The sequence below is a fragment of the Pipra filicauda genome, unplaced genomic scaffold (genome assembly GCF_003945595.2).
Source record: "Pipra filicauda isolate LSUMZ 115617 unplaced genomic scaffold, ASM394559v2 scaffold89_size2521313_pilon, whole genome shotgun sequence".
Classification (NCBI taxonomy): domain Eukaryota; kingdom Metazoa; phylum Chordata; class Aves; order Passeriformes; family Pipridae; genus Pipra; species Pipra filicauda.
This window is the reverse complement of record NW_024105086.1, coordinates 1,459,434-1,479,907: the sequence shown is the minus strand read 5'-3', so window position 1 is coordinate 1,479,907 and position 20,474 is coordinate 1,459,434. Positions and strand designations below refer to the sequence as shown.

The 20,474-nt window shown below is 44.4% G+C and overlaps 1 protein-coding gene across 4 annotated transcripts in view; it reads right to left on the bottom strand.

The window, feature by feature from the left end:
- Positions 1 to 20,474, bottom strand: part of FNIP1 (folliculin interacting protein 1) — a 64,890-nt gene that overhangs the window by 25,401 nt on the left and 19,015 nt on the right. For 2 of the 4 annotated variants that reach the window (XM_027747697.2, XM_027747699.2), the window contains exons 2-3: positions 12,913 to 13,039; positions 3,725 to 3,868 (exon numbers count right to left, since the gene is read on the bottom strand). In XM_027747697.2, coding sequence (XP_027603498.2) covers positions 3,725 to 3,868; positions 12,913 to 13,039 — 271 coding nt within the window. Of the gene's footprint in view, positions 1 to 3,724; positions 3,869 to 12,912; positions 13,040 to 19,623; positions 20,271 to 20,474 lie in introns of those variants that run through there. The other 2 variants (XM_027747698.2, XM_039390998.1) reach the window with 2 other exon arrangements.

The window sequence follows — 20,474 nt, the reverse complement described above, 5'->3', positions numbered from 1 at the left end:
AAACAAAACCTTAAAATTAAAAAATCACTCAGGGCAATCAACTGGAGATGACTGCTCTGCTGACAGTCATCTCATTTGTGTACTTTGAAAGGCTGAGATTACTGTCCCTTAGTCCAGGGCTGTCTCATCTCTAGGCTGGCAGAGTATTAGTGCTGGGTCCCCACTTGTGCCTTGCCCTGACTAATTTAAAATATGGTGATCGCTGACTCACAGAGCTCAGCCAGTTCACAGGTGAGTACTTTGGTACTGTGCAAGAGAGCAACACATTTCCTTCAAGATGTGTGATAGCCCTCCACTTCCTTGGAGTAATCCTTCCCAAAGATCCCTAAAACCAGTCACAGAAACAACTCTGTGCTTGGAAAATGCTAAGTGCCAGGTCTTCATACTCCTCATCCAAGCTCTGAACAACCAGGATCCTCACCCAGATTGCTACACAGGATTGGAATATAGAATGATAGAATGGTTTAGGTTGGAAGGGACCTTAAAGCTCACCCAGTTCCACCCCCTGCCTTGGGCAGGGACATCTCCCACTAGACCAGGTTACTCAGAGCCCCATCCAACCTTTCCTTGAACACTTCCAGAGATGGGGCAGCCACAGCTTCCCTGGGAAGCCTGTGCCAGTGTCAGACAGCGAGCCCAGAGCACACCCAAGGACAGAGTGTCCCCACCACGGGCTCCTACCAGCAGCAAGGAGGGCTGTGAATATCCCACTCGAGGTTTCTGCTCACACTCACCCACAGAACAAGGGCAGGAACAAGGAAGTGCTCATCAGCCAAAAGGCAACACACAACACATCTCAATCTTTAGCTCTTCTCAAGCACTCTCAATTAAGATGATGATACTTTAACAGCCATACTATTAACCTCTGAAATCTGCTATCCCTGCAAGAATCACTAAAAGCAGCAACCACAGTTATAAAAATGAGGATACAATTGCAAGGTTTGTTAGTGTTCAATGACAGGGCAAAACCTGATCATTAGCTGGGCCTCGGTGAAATTTCCACCTTTCCCTCCCAGGATATCCCACTGCCCAGGTGCACTGCAGGCAGTACTGGAAAAACCAGAATTTAAAACCAGTCAGTATGACCCAGCAGCTCCAAGGAAATCCCAGCATAGATGTTAATGGCTCTAGGAAATAACAGGTTTGCCAGCATCATGAAATCTTGACTTGAGAACACTGCAAATTACTACAGCCACACACTATGATTGTTGGTTTTAAATCTGTTGCAGATCTCCAAATGAAGGACACAATTCTGATTAAATGTCAAGCCCTTGATGGTCGGTTTTGATTTCAACTTTCTGCTGTTGTGAAAATCTAATTCTAAAGCTGAGGAAAAATACTTTATCTTAAAGTATTGATTTTCTTTGTCAGGCAACCAAATTAAAGTGAAAATCAGCTGCTTTCAAATTTAATTGTAGGGGTTTCCCTTTCCTTTGAAAGACAGACAAGCACTGCTGAAGGCAAAGCGCGTGATAAGATGTGCCCATGGCCTGTTCAGTCTGGCATTTCATCTACACTTAATAACAATAATTTTACCCTGCATAACAGAAGACACATATTTAATGCATTTAATATGGAAACACTGTTACAGCCCAACTCTTCGGGCCTCTAATGCTGCAAAATAAAGGTCAGTCAAGACCAAAGTAAAGTGCAATCAACTGAGGAAAGGGGTTAAATATTAAAAACTCAAACAAAAAATAGCTAAGGAGCATCTGGCAAAAAGGGCACAACCTGCAGCGCTGCCAGCCTGGCCACAAACCAACTCCCCAGGCCATGGTTACCAGCTCCCATAAAAACTGATCATAAAATACCCACAAGTGTTGGTGAGTGCACATTAGCATATTAGAGGCAGTAACATGTGCATGATTTGGAAATTACACTTCTGAATATATTTACAGCATTTAATAGTCCCTCTGCTGTACATACTGTCCTGTCAATAACCAAGTGCATCTGAAAATTAAAAATGAAGAAATAAACGTCAAATGTTGTGATCAACAAACCTGAAAGACCTTCAGTCCTGCCTGCACTGACAAGCACAAGGGGCAACATCAGTGACATGATGTGCAAATAATTGTGGGCAAGCTTGGAATCATGTCCAGCTTCATCTTAATGGATTCTAATCATATTTTGAGGGATCTGGATGGGACATAATTACAAATACGGAAGCCTGGAACAAAACCCCTGAATTTCACACTGCAATTAAAGTTGCTCATATATAGTCAAAGTGTATTTAAACAAGAAAACATAAAGAACTATTTTAAAAGTCCCACAGCATTGTATTATTTGAGCTTCCATTTACGGCTTTACAAAAAACTGAACAAAACAACTTATAAATACTGCAAATACATTAGGTAACCTCTGAGGTTACAGACACAGCAGTGAGAACATAGGAAATGCCAGGCTGAGTGATGTCTGGACAAACTTACTCGGGCCCTTCTGCAGACCTGATACAAACTTTTATTGGGCATTAAAGAATTCTTGTGTTTATAGCTCTGTGCTCACTGGCTGGGGAAGCCTGGAAGGAGTCTGATGAATGCAGCAGATAGTTTACAACAAATATGTTGTGGAAGACCAACTTCAGCTGGAAGTCTGTGGCACAGTCACGTAGCCACACATCAATTCACCTCAGCAAGACTCTGAGTGATACACATGAGGAAGTGGGCACTTAAAAGGGGAAACTTTCCTCAGTTTTACACTACACTGTCATGCCAACCACTAAAATTAATTTCCCTTAATAACACTGACCACTGTTTGGACAGAGCCTGCCCAGGTGGAGAGACAGTTTCTGGATAGTGGGGGGCCATCGTTTTCCTTGGGCACACAGTGCACAAAGGAGGTTACTCTGTGCTGGAAGGGAGCTGCTGACAGAAATGTCTCTTCCCTTCACAACCGCAATTAAATGCCCTTCCAGGAAGGGAGGAACAGAAAACAGATCTTCAGCCACCTTACCAAAGCTGTGGAAAAGAGTGTGATGAGAAAGAGAAAACAGGAATACACAGCTCTCCAAATATAGCAGGAGCTAACGTGACAGTGGGAGAGTCAGCACTGGAAGGTTCTTCATTTCTATCTACGGGAGATTAAGACATCAGTAGTACTGTACTTCAGAGCAGGTTGTGGAGATAGCTTCCCTCAAACACACAATTACTTCATTACAAAGAGTGGAAGGGCTTAGTTCTATTTTAGGGTGGCTTAATATAAAACACTTGTGATCCATGGAAGGAGAGATGACAGAAATATATCTGTGTCAGATGACTCTAGCTACTCTCATGGCCAAAATCTCTTATGTAAAATGGAACTCAATTGCACTGAATCCCTTGTTACAAAGCTGTTACACAGACAGTCCCTATAGAAAGTGTTTCTCTCTGTTATTTCCCTGGCATTTAGCAATAAAGTAAAATAAACTACTTCATCTACACCAAGATATTTGGGCTGAGTCTGATCGTACTGAACAAATGGTATCACTTGGGTCATGAGACACTACAAGTGCTCTGGAGAAGTCTGGGATGTGTCTCTCAAGACACATCCCGAGAGAACCAGCTGGCTGGTTTCAGACTTGTTCAAACCCAAAGCTACAGCACCAACCATTCCTGAGTCAGAACCAAAGCCTGGTTCTGACTGAGAACTGAGCTCCAGCCTCTCACTTCGAGCATTTTAAAACAGTCGGAACCTCACGTGCTCATGGTAGTTGACATGGGTTATGCAAACAAAATCAAAAGTGACTCACCTGGTATTTTGGGCATTGTTCTTTTGGATCAGAGAACGAGGAGGATGAATTGATTGAGCTATCCAAGGAAGAAGAGCTGTCTCCTCCAGGCTTCAGCTGGCAACATTTCCCAAACACTCTCACCTGAGCATCACTGCAGAGTTTCTGAAATAAAGACAATACATGTGACACACTAAGATCCACAACCTGAAAGCACTGCTAGCAGCATTGTACTTACCTGTTTAGGTAAGATATTTGACAGCTGAAAGGCTTATGCCCCAGAAAAACAGGTAAGAGAATATACATCTGTGCCTATTGCAGCCTGGCTGTACAAAGGAAAGCTGAGCTCCTTTAATTCCAATTAGCCCGGAGAAAACAGGCCATTCCAACTCCATTTTCCTGAGTAGCCATCCATCTCTGAAGCTTTACAAATTACATTTTTAGACCCAGGATTAGGAGAGAGGATGGCAGCAAAGCATTTCCAGCTGTCTTCACTCTGCTCCCCGTGCCTGTCAGGGCAGAGGTGACACAGCAGTGATGGGCACACAGAGAAGGAGCAGTTCACCATAAATAATCAAATAAGAGTAACATTGAATTCAGGAGATTCATATTACAGGGATAAGTGGACAGAAAAGATCCTGGTTTCTACAGATCTCTCCCTGGCTGTATATAAGCCCCTTAGCCTTTTTAAAGAGTGGCACAGAGGTGACACGTTCCTCATGTTTTCAGTACGAGGGAATTGTGAGGCTGAAAATGAACAAAGCTGAAAAAGTTAGTGTTACAGTGATACCTAAAGATTTTTAGGTTTTTTGTAGATTGTAATATAGCTGTATAGTTTTCTTTCACTTTAGACAGTTACTAAAGTGTTTTCTCCTGGTTTGCGCTACTTTCCAATGAATTTCTGTTTAACAATTTTTACAAGAGATTTTAGCAAGGACATCCTGTTTGGGATGTGCACCTGGACCAGAATAATGAGATATATTGTAGTCAAAACAAGATAGAGGGCCCAGAACCCTTGGAGGGGCTGAGGGTGGTACCAGGGGCAAAACGGTTTTTGAATGTACCCACTAGATATGGAAATTAGTTAAAGTTATAGAAGTGTGAGAATTCTCTGTGTGTGTGTGTGCCCATGTACTCCCTGCACCTGACAGCCTTCATTAAAGAACTGCTCTCTGCCTTCCCTATATTTATATTGTTTGGAGAATTTTTTCTTCCATTTTAGGCATCAATAGAGAAGTCAGAAAAGTTTCACAAAATTATGAAGAATCAATCCACAGGGTGAATTCTGATGGAGATTCAGACAAAGCACAGCAGAAAAGGGAGTTTGGAGGGCCCAGATGGAGCTGATGTACAGGATGGGCAGGATCTGCATCCACTCCCCACACACAGTATAATCAATCACTGGCACAGGAGGTGCTCCACTACTGTTTCATTCACAGTTTTAAAACATTTGTGATTTCCCTTGTGAATCTCAGCAGCCCAAGCAGAATCAGCATCCACATAAGTTAATGGTGTTTATACCAGCACTGGCATTGCCAACCCTCTTCACCTAAAGATCTCAATGTATTTTTCACACACTTGTTACACTTCAGCACACCCACGTAAGGTTGGCATTATTTACATCTGCTGGTGGGCAGCACTAGGAGACAGAAATAGCCTACACTGCTCAGAATTCCATACCAACTCTGCCCTGAGACTTCCTCAATTAACATTTCCTACACAATCAGCAAACCAGTAAGAGCAAGCTGCAAGTAAATCCTGCTGGAAGCAAGATTCAAGGGACAGATGGAAACCCAGAGCTGCTGTTGTATGTCACAGCTTCACCTCTGGACTCACCTTTCATCACCTCTCCTTTCAGCCAAAAACATTAATATGCCTCAATCCTTAATAGCTATGTAAAAAAGGAAAATGCATAAAGAAAAGTGTGAAATAGCCAAGGCACAGGGTGGTAATTCCATGACTCTGCTCACTAATCAGGAAGAACTGTACAAAAAGATGACTGGCCTTACTGCTGTGGATGGATTTTGAGGAGGGACATAATGGGAATCCCATGCCTCTCTTCTAGGTTGTCCAGGTTACTTTTTTAGGGAGAGGTGACTGTCATTTGTCCCTAATTGGGGGTGAGATTTAGCAAAGCAGCAGAACACGTCCAGGATTACGGAGCCCCACGTGGCAGCCTGCACTGCTGCTCCCTCAGATTGCTGCTGCCACAGAAAGCCTCAAGGAAAAATGTGCAGAGAAATCAGTAATTCCGTGGCAGAGGGAGGGGAGCGTTCCCTGCCCAGCGAGCCCTGTGCTCTCCTGACACATTGTAATATCCTCTCCTTACAACATCCCGGGGAGCAGCTGAATTCCTGCAATACGTGGATTTGCTAATGGCTGCTGAGGATCTGTGGCTTGAGCACAGTGCACAATGGCTGGAACATGTGAATGATCATCATATGACTTCAGTAGGAACTCGTGAACTAGAATTGCATTTTATCTCTGACACAAACAACAATGTCCTAGGCTAGGCAAGCATCATGTGATAAAACCACATACAATCCACAGGGTTACAGCAGCTTTTGCAGGCAAACCACATTTCAGCTTGCATTTTCCATCAGATGTTGAAAGTTCCTTCTAAAAAGTTACAATTAGAACTAAGCTTCCTTGAGAATGAAGAAATGCATTTACTGGCTTTTTTCTCTGCATTAAAAAGAATAGGCTAACTTTGCAAATTAATTACTTTAAAATCATTTATTCTCATTGTCACTGCATTTTTCTGCACAGCAGCTTTCCCCAGATCCACTGGGGAGTCTGGTAACCTGAAGTAACAGTGGCCTAATTTAAATAGCAAACCAGGAAAATGGCTGTTTGGTCTTTGCAGTGGAGTTTAATGAACCAAAACTACTGCAAGGAGTCTTTAAAGCAGGTCAGGGTCTTTCAGCCACCACTTTTCAGAACCTTGCGAACAGTAAATCCCTCCTAAAATGTAGATCATGGATGAATTTTGGTGTTTGCTCTCTTACAAACTTAGCATATGCTCAAGAAGAACTTGTTGGACAATGAGATCAAGTACCTGCAGTGACTCTGTGCTCTGCAATTTCTGACTCCAAATGCCAATGAAATTTTAGATGCTACAAATCCCAAAATATTATGCATCAAAGGAGTGGGATTACTTGCATTCCAATATAATAGTCCAAAGATATTCAAGCCAGGTTTCCAAGAATAAAAAGGTAACCTAATTATTTAAGAACTGTACGAGGGAAAGTTTCAAAGTTGTGAATTTTCTTTCCAATTAGACACGGTTGCATCAAATCAGCTCCCTGGGCAAGGTGCTGCCAGAGTGCTCTGGAATGCCCTGTTTTGCTGGAGAGCAGAACATCTGCTGGAAGGATGCCGTGGATCCTGGCTGCCACACTGCTCTCCCTGCTGGGGCCACACTCTTTGTTCTCTCTCTGCCAGCTCACTGCAGATACCACCCAGCTCCAAAGAGCTCTGCCAGTCCCAGTTCTTACATTAGAGGTCATGGGTTGCTGAAAGTCTTGGAGACCTATCAGGTAGTTCTGAAGATAACTTAGAGTAAAGTGTCTCTATAGTATGACAGGGTACAAAGGAGTTTTCTTCCTCAGTTCTTCTTCTAGAGTCTTTTTTCTCCACATCTGTCAGCAAAGACCTTTGACTCTTTGCTACAAGGTCAATAATCTCCTCAATAAGTGGAAAAAACATGCCCGGTGCTGAATTTCTGCTGGGCAGGTTCTGCTTTGGGGATAATAAGAAAGTTGAAAGGAGCCTGGTGTGTTGAACTAAATCAGACTGTGTGTAGGTGTGTTAGGGCTGTGAGTGACAGGAGGAAAGAGAAATGTCATCCTATGCTTTATTCTTTTCTACCTCTCTGAACAGCAGGTGCTCAAATACCACTGTGGTGGCAGTGATAGAGAAATATGTGTTTCCAAGCCAAGTTGCTACTCTTCAAGAGCTCTGTACCTCGTTTCCAGGACAGGTTTTCCAGCAAAGCTGAAAAATTATTCCGAAACAGATAAATTAAGTCTTCTGCTTTATTAATATCTGTTAGTCTGAATGTGCAATTAAATGTATGCATCCACCTAGGACATGGGAGTAACCTGAACAGGCATTCATCTCTCCCCTTCAGTGCTGCTGTAAAAATCCAGGTATCTTTCTTAAAACACAGCTGTCAGTGCTGCAATCTCCCTTTATTTCCAGAGTCGTCAAGTTCCTCTATTACTCAGAGGTCACTGAAAAAAGTCAAGACAACCCCGTGCTCCCCCACTCCACTAGTATTTTTCCATTTCTGTTTAGAGAGAATAAGCAGAGCTAAGAAGGTGGGACTTGATCTCTGTGCTTACAGCTTTATCCATCTGCTCAGCCTGGCTCAGTGGAAACCTGTCCCGAGAGCCAGACAGAGTCCAGAGTCTCCATTTCACACAACTCACCTAAAAGCAAAAGGCTCACTATCCAATTACTAATCCTTCAAAGCAATTTGCTGTTCAACATTTATCCAGTGCTGAAGTATATTGGAACACGTGGCTAATCCTGGCTTGTTTCAACCAGCATGCCACTTCTCTACTTTGGGATAAATATGACATTTGGAGTAAAAGAAATTGCCGCTGTAGGAGATCAAATATCATGTGACCTTTCACTGAAATTATCCTGAATATAAAGACAACTAGGTTACATGGAAAAAGTGAACTTTCCACTCCCCAAACCCAAGTTCATTACTGCACCTCTAGATCTCAAATTCCACATCCCAGGTCGCTCTTTCTCTTTCATTTCTTCAAAAAACCAAAACTAATGCTGCTTCTGAAAATCCCCTTCTGCCTCTGGGTCCTGGCAACAAGTCACTGCCCTTCTCTGATTCCTTGTCTTTCCCTCTTTCCTGCCACACACCCAAAGTCTAGAGCCCTGATCAGCACTGCGCAGTTTGGCTCTTCCTTTCCTTCCTCCCTCCTCTTCCTCATGGTCCCTGGACACCCCTCCTTCCCCCCTGGACTTCACACCTTCCTCTAGGCTGATCTTTAAGCTTAGGAAATCTTTTAGCTCTCACATGTCCATCAGTACCTCTCTTCAGCCAGACCCCAAATGGTAACCACGGGGTCATAAATCCCCAGCGGACAACACGTGAAGGAAAACAGTAAAACGAGACAATTAATCCCTGTCCCTGAGCTCTCCCTCTCTGCTCCAAGGGACACTATGACACAAGGTTCCTCTTCTGAGCTTCTACTTCACTTTACTCCCCGCTGCTCCCTCGTGGCACCATTTCCATGGCATCCTTATCCCAGTCAACTGGTGGCCCTTGGAGGCAAACCCCTCGTCCTTCAGCTGGCCTGTGCACAGGGGCATTTATGGGGACACAACTCAGCACCACACAGTACCACAGTGCCAGCCCCAGCGCCAGGGGAGCGTGGGTGCAGCGTCAGGGTTGGGAAGCCAAGCACAGGGCTCAGGGAAGGCTGAGGGCCCAGCCAAGCACAGGGCTCAGGGAAGGCTGAGGGCCCAGCCAAGCACAGGGCTCAGGGAAGGCTGAGGGCCCAGCACCAGCCGGACCCCTCAGCTGCTACACCTGAACCAGGAAAAGGAGCTGCTTGTTGTGCTTGATTGGAAATACGAAGCAGGCCCAGTCCCACAGCTCCAGGAGGAGCACACACAGCTCCTGCCTTGGGAACTCGGTACAGCCCAGGGGCTGGCATGGGGGACAGGAGAGCAGGAGAGGGGGTGTGGGAGGAAAGGAGCAGACAAGCACAGAAATGACTCTTCTAGTAGATACCAGTCACAGGTTGTAACACTATCACCTGCAAATCAAGTAATACAGTGTCACTAGAAATGAGACACTTATTGGTATGAGGAACAAAAGAAAGAGCTCTCTAAAGGAGATAGTGTCTCAAACCCATGAGCTTGCCCACAGAAGTACTTTGATACCCCAAAATCTAAAGGATGTGGATGCTTGGATGGGGTCTGAGGCTGTGTACAAAGGCATCAGTAATGTCTGCTTCTTGTACCCCACACTGCCCTGGTACATTCCATGTGCAAATGCCTGTTCTGATCCCTTTGCTCATGACCTGGTGCCACAGGGCTGGAAAGGGTATCCATTCTCTTCTAGGACATCCTGGAAGAACTCAGATATGGGAGGTACCCAATTTTCTGATGCTTGGGAGGCAGCAGCCTTTCCCCTCTGCTTCCAGAGCCCGGCTGATCAATAGCCCATCCCCTGGAAAGGCGAGGAAGGACCTCTCCTGCTCAGCACCAAAAAAGGTATAGGACTCACAAAGGGGATCTCTCTGCCTCCCCCATGCCAAGTGCCCACAGCTGCCCGGGGTGGATCTCTGCCTGGCCTGGTGCAAACGCCTGGCACAGCCCCGGGCCAACATTCCGGGTGTTGGGAAGAGCTGCCAGCCCTCCGAGTCACCAGACTGCTGCTCAGCTTCCCTGGCCAAGTTTAACTCTAACAAAACCTGGGGAAAACACGACTTCTCCCGAGCAATTCAAATATTGTAATGGCCATGCTGCAAACTCTGAGCTGCCTTCAGTGTCCTGCTGTGCAACACCCTCTCCAAATTCTTGCTTACCTAATATTTAGCTTTACTGAAGACATGAAGAGGCTGATTTAATACCCAATGAAAACACAAAGTCTTTATTTGTGTTTAGTCACATTTCCCTCATGGATAAGATGAACCTAGTAATGCTTAACTAATTAGAGCCCCGCTTGGTGTGAGCACAAACTCAGCAGTTTTCACTCATCAAAAATTCAGAGCTCACTGGTTTATTTCTTGAAACATCTGAGTCTGGAAAGGTTTGCTCTGATGCTCCTTAAATTTTACAACCATACCTTCCCTTATAGAATGCAAATGCCTGAGCCATGTTCAACCTTGGTCCACTGTACATATCTCTTGACATATATAGAGATTAGATACATAAAACAGACCAAAACATATCTCACCTTGCTGCAGAGGCATACAACTCTTAAATTATAATTGCTTTCATGTCTCATGACAACAGAAAACGGGAACTGAAGAGCACAGCAACATAAAGCAAACTTTGATTCTCCACATAAGACTGATTAGCCTTCAACCAGAACAGTCTGGGCACTGACAGGCACTTTAGCAGATCTCCCCCCCACCCTCAGTGTTATTTGTAAATCCAGAGGTATAAATCCTGTTGGGAAATGTCGGGGGGAAGAGATGTAGAAAGCATTGGCTTTTGTGGGGTGCTGAACAGACACCCTTTGAGAAGGGAGAGTGCCCAGCCCACACACAGCTTGCTGCAAAAGGGCAAGGGTGCCTTGGAATGTGCTTAGAGCCAAGATCTGGCTTTGTATAGGCAGGGTGTGTCTTTGGTAGGAAAATCATGATAAAGAGCTAGAAAAATAAACAATGCAATTCCTTGAAAATGGCCAGTACGTCCTGCTGGCTGCACAGGCCTGTGCTGAGCTCACAGCGAGCCCAGCCGAGGACTCTCCTGCATGTTTTTACCTGCAAAGTTTTGTTTTACGAGAAAAGTTTTGCCTGACATGACATTATCTGAGTGCTGCAGAAGGCAAGTATTGTAGCCAGCAAAGGTTTCAATATATCCTCTTTCAAAGTCTTCTAATACTATGAGAAAAAAGAAATATATCAAGTTTCTAGAGATGAATTCTGGATATTTCAAGTGCCCTGGGAACAGTTTTCTCCACCAGTATCATGTACTCACTTCACAGAGATGGTGACTACAGCTGTTTCCCTCCCCCTTAGCAAAGAAAAAGAAAGGAGAGATTAATATGGAACCATATCAGCTCCATTATCAGCCATTTATCCTCTTGTTGAGCTGCCAACGAACTTTCTGAAATAACCCAAACCAGTGAAGTTTGCAAGTTCAGTGTGCAAATACACAACTTAAGGAGGCTTTCAAGAAATTAATTTAAATAGAGCAAGAGGATTTACACTGTACATCTTTTTTATTAATGAAGCAATACTTTATAACTAATGAGGTAACAGTGATAAGCACAGACAGCAATTCATACCAATAAACCATTTGTAAAGATCTCTTGTCTTTAAAAACCTGTTTTCCTGGCAAGAACACCTGAAAGAACAAGAACTAATAAAACCATTCTAACAAGTTCAAATTAAAAAGAAAGATGCATTTTTTTTCAACCTTTGTGAAACTTGCTTTGCTTCAAAAATTCTCTGTAAGAACTAGGAAACTGGGATCTTGATTCATGGCTATAAAAGCACTGGAGTAAGCAATGGAGAAGCCTCCAAGTTTGTGCCTGATAAGACACCAAGTGACTTCAGAGGTTTGGGTATTGGACACAGGCAGCACCCAGGACCAGGGTGAGGAGCATCAGGCTGGCAGCTCTCAGCTAGAGGCTGGAAGAGTCTGCAAAGCTGGATGAACAATCTTCTGGCTGTACTCCAATAGCCAAAGGAAAACCAGAGCTTGGGGTAATGTGTTACTTTGTGTACTCCTGCTTACAGAAGGACCTCAGTACATCCTACAGGTAAAAGCAACTGGAATCATAAATTTCAGTTCACACCATGCTTTCTGCTTGCAGAGCTTAAAATGGTTTGTGGGTGCTTTTAGAGATGGTAAAAAGGAAGTTCAAAGCAGTGAAATAAGTTGTCCAACCTCACACCACCACTTACAATAGCACTGTGGCTAGAAATTAATCTTCTGGCCAGAGCCCTTAGAAGGAAGTATCCTCATCTGACCGCATCCATTACAGTTTCAACTAATAGATTACCATGCAAACCATGCCAAAATGAAAAACAGAGGAAAAGTTTTCAAGTAACTTTGTGGGGGAAAAAAACTGTCAGCAAAGCATACAAACAATTGGCAAAAGCTAAACAAACAGGACACAAGAGGACACAGGACTGGGAGGACCTTCTGATTATGAATGCAGAGCCCAGCACAGTACAAAAGCAGGTCCATAAAAACCAGTTCCTGCCCTGCCTCAACCCCCAGCACTGCCTGCTGCAGCCCCAGGAAGGAATCCTTCTCACTGAAAGAGCAGAAAGTAGACGAGCCCCAGAACACAGGGATCACTACAGTATTTAAATCTGGTAAGAGTGAAATTACTGAAGCCTGAATAATTTGCAACTTAACAGGCATTTAAATATAGCCCTGCATATAACCGACGTTTAAATGTCAATGTGAATAAAACAAACACGTGTGCTTTGTCAATCTGGCCATCTGAAAAAAACACCAACTATAAACACGTAAATGGGCAAAATACTCACCGACACTGAAACATCCTCGATTTTTCTTTTAGCACTGGAGTCAAACAAGACATTCCGTCCCCTCCTCTCGCAGTCCTGATACACGATCAGTCGGATCTGGCTCGGGTCAAACTCCGGCAAAGGCCAGCTTTAATTAAAGAAGAAAAGAGCAGAAGGATCAATTACCACAACTCTTTATTACACTGTTATTTCTACATTATCTGTATATACAACTTGATTAAAACATAAAGTCAAGCAAATGCAATGCCATTTCATCAAACCCTTTGATGCTGCAGCCAGAACTATGCCTTTTGTTTTTTTTTCTTTCTCCTACACGTGCCAAATTACACTGTCATAAACTCCACCAATCCACTACAACCACATAAAATGTTCTCTGCAGCATTAATAGATCTTGTGCTCTGTCTTGTGATATGTTTTCCTCAAGTTTCAGCTATTTAAAATCAAAGTCATAGAAGAACTCAGCTTTTGTGTTGGAAGACAAAAAAAACCCACCAAGAATAATAATCACAGGATGGTTTGGTTTGAAGGGACCTTAACCACCTAGTCCTCTCCACTTAAGCCACTGTGACTGCAGGCCATGGTCAGCAAAACACACACAGCAGTCCTGACACACCTATTCCCAAACTGGTTTTGCATTCAATGACAAGGGAAGGAGCTTTCCTGAGTCTCTGCCTTCCCTAGTGCCACTACTCCAGAGCAGCTCTGCAAAGGGAGAACCTGCAGGGCTCAGCCTTGAGAATCACTGCATCATCTTGCCTTTAAGGGTGCTTTGTAGCCATCATCTCGAGTTTCCATTTTAAAAAGCCAGCCATCACTTTAAAGCCCACCAAGCATTGTTGTCCATTGGCTTGGGAATCCATTTTCACTGATACCTTCTCTGTTCTTGGAAGACAGGAAACAAGACACCTGCTCTATCCATGGAGCCACCAGGAATCATCTTTCAGCTAGTTTACGAGCCACTTCCTAGACCAAGGGAAAATTTTAGCTTCCTTATCCTTGGCTTTTAGGCAAGCAGCATTAGCATGAAACCCCAAGAAGCCAGAAACAAGGTGCTGGAACTTTCCAGCCATTAATGAAGCACACAGGCTCCCAATTTACAAGAAGCAGCTGTACATTTATTTCAGCAAAAAGACACCTATAATATGTATTAAGGCAAACCTGGCATACTAGACTCCAAGACAACAGGGAATTTTCCCCTCTAACTCACCACCCAAAAGGTTTCCTCCTCTGCACCCATGTTTTATGTGACCAATACACCAATGATGAAGTATGACTCAACAACTCCTATGACAGCAGAAAGTCAATTTGATCACCAAAGTCATCATTGCCTATCAGAAGCTTTTAAGACTGCCCAGTGTAGGTACACAGGCTTTACAACCACCTTAGTCCAATGAGGTGAAACTAAGCATCAAGACATGCAGTTATTCAGCCTCCTGACAGAGGAAATCCATTTCCTAATCAGCCCAGCCCCACCATTTAGCAACAGGAGAGAAAAACAGAAGCTGCTGAAAAGCCGGTGTGCAACAAATGTCAAAATCAACTTGTTACAAGAAAAAACCTTGAGTAACTTGAAGCTGAAATAACTTGATGTCTAGATTTGGGGTCAAAGAGCCATGCACCTTCCCATTTGGGCACCTAAAGCCAAGTGTCCTCAGCAGAGGGACATGCCCACAACAAAGAGCAGACACCCAACTGAGCAAATTCTGTACCAAGACCCAAGCACAGTGAAAAGAGCTCAGCTTACATTTACTGGGGTCTCTGCTAAATGAGCCCCATCTTGCATTTCATAAAATGAAAGAAAAAAAAAATCTCTGTTTTTATACATGTCTGGGGTGTTACCAACCAAGAGGCTTGAAGGCACTAATGCTGGGGGATGGTAACTGGTAAGAGCATGACTTTGGCTAGAGGTGAGGAGAACCACTGGATAAACTGGCTTCCTGGAAGAACAGCCTCCATATATTTAAATGAAATCAGGGCAAGTCCAGAAACTAATATTTTTTTCCAGATAGGCCACCGTGGTTCCTATAAAGAAGCAGTGTGTGACAATAACAAGGACTTGCTGGCCAAAAAGGTGCTATCACTTGCTCCACCCTTGCAACGCATTTGAATTTCCTTCACACTCGGACAAAAGCATGTCTTCCATTACCTAGTACTTTTGATATTTGACTTTGAAATTACTGGCAAAGAAGGGCAGTAGCTGTTCCAGATCTTAGGAAAGTCTACTTATAAAAAGCTCCAAGAGCAGATTACACACTAAGAGGAGAGAAAGCTAAATATAAAACTCCTGGTGTATTCAGAAACATATCTGATCAAGGTAACAGGAGCTTGTTTACTTCTCAGCTTCTTCACATGACATTTTAACTTTCTCTAGACAAGCATTTAGTAGCTATTATCCATCATAATTTGTGATAATTCCAAAGAAGCGTTATCTCTGTTACATAATAGCATCCTTAAGCACATTTCAGCCTTGCAAAAACATTCCCTGGCAAGAGCGGGCCACTTCCCAAAGCAGAGGAGCCTTTCCGAGAGCTGGGGGAAAGTTCATTTAGGCAGACAGTAAACAGAGGCAGCCTGGCACCTCCGACTCACCCCCGCCGGCCAGGGAGAAGCAGGACACAGAGTAGCTTTGCTTTTGTTGTTAGCAGGTTTAAAATACCGTTAAGCTTGATATCTGCATAGATTATCCCCAGAAACAGAGAAATTCCTGCATGCAATAGGCAGGGCGCGTTCTCAAAACAAATATACCAGGGCAGCACTCCAGCCCTCCTCTTCAGGCAGATGAAAACTGACCTAGATCTTCTGAATATAATTAGTTCTGTTTATAAATGGAAATTAACTTTGACATTTAACTGATGTTTTCTTGAGATTCTTACAGGAAAACCAGGAGACGGAGAATCAGATGTTCTGGCAATGTTAATGAAAGGTGAGTCTCCGTCTCTCACCCTGCTCTGGAAACGACAGTTTCTTAATGAGGACTTTTTCCTGCCTGACCTGTCTGCCATTCTTTGATCTTTCCTTGAATCCGATTAGAATTAAAGGAAAACACAAAAACAAATCCAGAACAAAAACACACAAAAACCACCACCAAGAAAACCCCAGATATCAAAGACATTTTCCACACAATGCTGTGAGTTCATGGAGGGACAGAAAAACTAAAAACTAATTCCTTCTGAGCAGGACACTGCTCCTGAGAGATCTCCACTACACGTGGGGATTCTTCTAGAATGACATGTCCAAAAATACCTGTATGGGGTAGGAATCTCTTGATGCATAAATGCTGTATCAGATGTCTCAGAAAAAAAAAATCACATAAACCCAGATCTCACACCGTGACAGATCGGTCAAGGTTGGAAGGGATTTCTGGAGTCCAACCCCCCTGCACTGATGCTAATGCAAGTACGAAGTGCAAAAGGAAGGAATTATTTGGGACAGAATGGAAAACTTCCACATGATTAATGATGAAATTATTAGAAACTAATAATAACAAAATCAGGGCCTGAAAAATGATATTTTAATGCATGTTCACACTTAAGCCCTACTGTTGTTCAGCTCTTCACCTCTTTCACCCTTTTTGTTTTCCTGCCTTTTTTATCTTCAATCACTAGGAATATTACCTGTAGTTTACATTTATAGATCCATGGCGTGCTTCCTGACACCTGTACTGTAAGATTCATGGCAATCCAGAGCTCCAAATGCTCTCCAAGGATGGATTTTCTCCAGTTCCTGGAGTTTACTACTGCCATCGACACTTCTCAGCAAGAACTGAGTGACTGTAAATTGGTATTAGTTCACTCTGGGCAAGTTTTAATAGATGAAATGACAGACACAGCAATCCTTCATTACCCCTCCATCAATTAAAATACAGGACTTTCCCCTGTAACTGAATGCAAGTACATCCCTTCCTCTTCATTCCCACTTTCAATACAAACAGTACTTCTTCATTACATGAAAGGTTTAGCTTAGTATTACTTTTTCTTCTGCCTGAGACTTTAGTTTTAAAACTATTTCATATTAACACAGCTTAGATAGTATCAATCATTTTTTAATAAACACAGATATTTTAGAAGTCATAAAGAAAAGCAATTGAGGCAAACTGATCAAGGTATTAAGAAGACAGGAATTGTAAAAGAGTTTTCTAAAAAGTAAAGTTGCTCAAAACCAGAACGTGACTAAACATTGAAAAAGTAAGTTGAAACTATCAAACTATTGTTTTCCTACATCATGTTACCCATAGTTATAAAAATTGCCTGGTGATGAATCACTTGGAACTATTTTTAAGTGCATCTACGCAAATGATATTTATAGTTTATGCCAGCTTATCTGTTCTGCGTGGTTTTCATGTTAGCACCTTTTTAGAGGGTGACAGAACAGCCAGGCAGAGCAGCCGGCGGGTCCACCTTGCCCCGCGCTCCCCTCGCAGGCTCCTGCTGGAGGAGCATCAGGACACAGGCACAGGGATCCCAGGGCTCATCTGCAGCTCCTGCAGATAACTCTCCATGGATTGTCATTGCTGCAGGTGCTCAGACCCAGCCAGCTTCCACACAAACACCTGACAGAGCCTGTGCCTGCCTTGAAGAGCTGATGTAAACACAGGACTGTTCCACTGGGTGCACTGGGATTTCAGATGCAGGTTATCTCCATGTTCCACATCAAAGCATGCTCACCTGGACCTACACAGCCCAGTATAATTTAGGATCCTGCAGTTGCTTTGTTGTATGGAAGGATGATCAGATGCAGAAGGAAAATGGTCCTTGCCTAGTCCAGCCACCATATCATACTCCTCTCACCCCTGACTGAGATGCCTTTTCCAACAAGGAATTCCCTTTTCCTGCCCAAACTCCTCTGCAGATTTCTATTCTGTTACTGGATTTTCTCTCTTTTGGCTTTGAGAAGATACAAAAAAAGTCAAGTATATAGGATACCTGGAGAGGGTATTGTACATATTTTAATACCTTCTTACATTTAAATAATTCACTTATTATTTGACCATTATTGTACAAAAACAGCTGCATAGACCGTTCTGAAAGAGCACAACTAATTTGGAAGCAATGAAAACAGAACTGTACTGTATGTTAATAAAGCTTCCACCTTTGAAGACCATCTCTTTTTAGAGGTATGGGCAGGTTATTTATTTTTTTTAGCAATAACACCTGAAACACAGAAGAACTTTCTCAGGATTCACATGACAAGGATGATCCAGGCAGCACTGCCAATTTGCAAAGTTGGCATTTTAAGAGAGAGATTCCATCGAAGTGCTGGTGACATAACAACCATAAGGCTGCGAGGAGGAAGAAGATCCCTAAAGCAGAGAAACCATGGGGCCCACACTTAGCAAAAATTTTGCAAGATAATTGTCTTTACGAGAGCTGAGGTCACGTCAGGGCTGAGTGACTGGTGGTGAACACTTGCTGATTCTGCACAGAAAACCAGCGATTGTGCCTGGCCAGGGCCAGGGAGGAGCCCTGGAGGGTGGATTGCGAAGGAGCTGGCCCAGCGCTCGGGTGACACTGCCCTCTGCCACCATGACCTCAGCCAGGCTTTCGCAGAAGTCACAGGACCTGTGTTCTGGATAGCCTGGAAGAGCAGACACATTCTGGATCGCCCCAGGGACAGCCACCCTTGACTGCTCCCAGCGGGGACACGGTTTAGGTTTATCACACTGGAACAATGTTTCTTTGCCATAAATTAAATCCAAGCGCTCCCCTTTTCCTCTCCTGAAGGAGGATGACCTGTCCACAGGCACGGCAGCGCTGTGGAGGTCAGCTCCTGCTCCATCCCTAAGTCTGGCTCAGTCATTTACCAGCTTAGCAATCCTCACCTGGAATAGCTGCACTTCTTGAGCTCCGGGAAACTTGTGCTGCTTATCCTAAGCACATATTGTACACCAGGCACAGAGTGCATCAGCCAGGTATGTCACAGGCAGTAAATAAACCTGGACCTGGACTGCAACTAGCTTCCAAGTTCCTTGGCTATGTCCAGTTCTTTAACTGTATACGAAGCTGACTTTAGTTTGTTTTCATTTTTTTCTCCCTTCCACCAAGTCACTTGACTCTCATTAAGATACCTAATTTATACTCTAAAGTCTAATAGATGAGCCAGATGCCTTTCCACAAGCAAAAAGACATAATATTTACAGGTTAAGTGCAGCCTAGTCAATACATTAATCATAATCTGGAGTGTGATATTGAAAATAAATTGGTGGGAAGGTTTTGTTTAAGACGTGCAGCATGTTGAGTAACTTTGCAATTCGCACAGCTTCAGAATTTACAATCAGTATTCGTAATTTCATAAAATATTTTTCACGTCATTTTAAGGATCACCTGCTCAGCTTTCAGCTGATTTAGGCAAACATATGCATGCAAATATTTGCAAATGCACACACAAGCTCCATGCTCTTTTGAAATACCTGTTTTAATTAAAACCACACACAAACGAGACACAGCTCATTTCAGTTAAATTCACTAGCACTGAACACAACGTTTTACATTATTCAAGCAGACTGCACTTCCCTTTGCAAAATTACAACAGACAGAATCAATCCAGGGAAAAAAAATTATTCGTGCCGTTTAGCATGAAATTATAATAAAAATCATTTAAAAAATTAAATCTGTAAAAGCTTCACGTATCCGGAAAAGAAATATTTTCATCACAGGGAAAATAATAAGCTTTCGAAAAATCAAAATAATCTCAAGAAGTGTGCAGTGACCGTACCTGGGAAGCATCTTTGTCCCCCGAGCAGTTCCACTTTTCGAAATCCCTATAAACTCCTGTTGTGCCCGGCTGCCAACTCAGGTTAATAATAGCAATGAGCCATATTCATCCAAAACCACAAGACTGTCAGGTGACATATCAAGAGGTCTGAATTTAACTCAAACAAAAGACTCTCCACGCTGCAACGCAAAAGGCTTAATCCTAGCAACAGGATCACAAAAACCACCTTAAGGGCAGCGGCTCCGGGGGTTGCCCCAGGCAGCGTTCGCGCTGCCCCGCGGTGTCAGACCCCCAACGCTGCCCCTCCATCCGCGGTCCCGCCCGGGGAGCGGAGCCCGGCCCGGCCCCGCCGCCGCTTTGTGCCTTCCCGGCGGAGCTCAGCGCGACCCGCGGGGACGCCGAGCGCTGCCCGGGCTCGTCCCCGTCCGTCCCTCCGTCCGCGTCCCCGCGCTCGGTCTCATGACACGCTCCCCTGGCAGCCCCTCAGAGCCGCGGCCGGGGCGCTCGGCCCGCCCGGGGGTCACAGCGGGGCGGAACCCCCGCTCCCCTCACAGCCCGCACAGCGCCGGGGCCGCGGGCGGCCGGGCCGGCGCTCACCGCCATCATGTGACCGCCCGTCAGCGCGGGCCACCTGCGCCCGCCATGCCCGCCGCCATCCCCGCGCCCTCAGGGACGGGCCCTCGGCCCCGCCGCCCTGCTCGCCCCCTGCTCGCCCCCTGCCCCGGCCGCTCCGCCCGCCCCATCCCCGCCCGCGTCCCCTCCCCGGCGCCCGAACAAAGGGAGCACTGTGCGCCCGGCGGGGGCTCATTAATATTACACGGGAGGCACCGCGACCATGCGAGACAATTGGA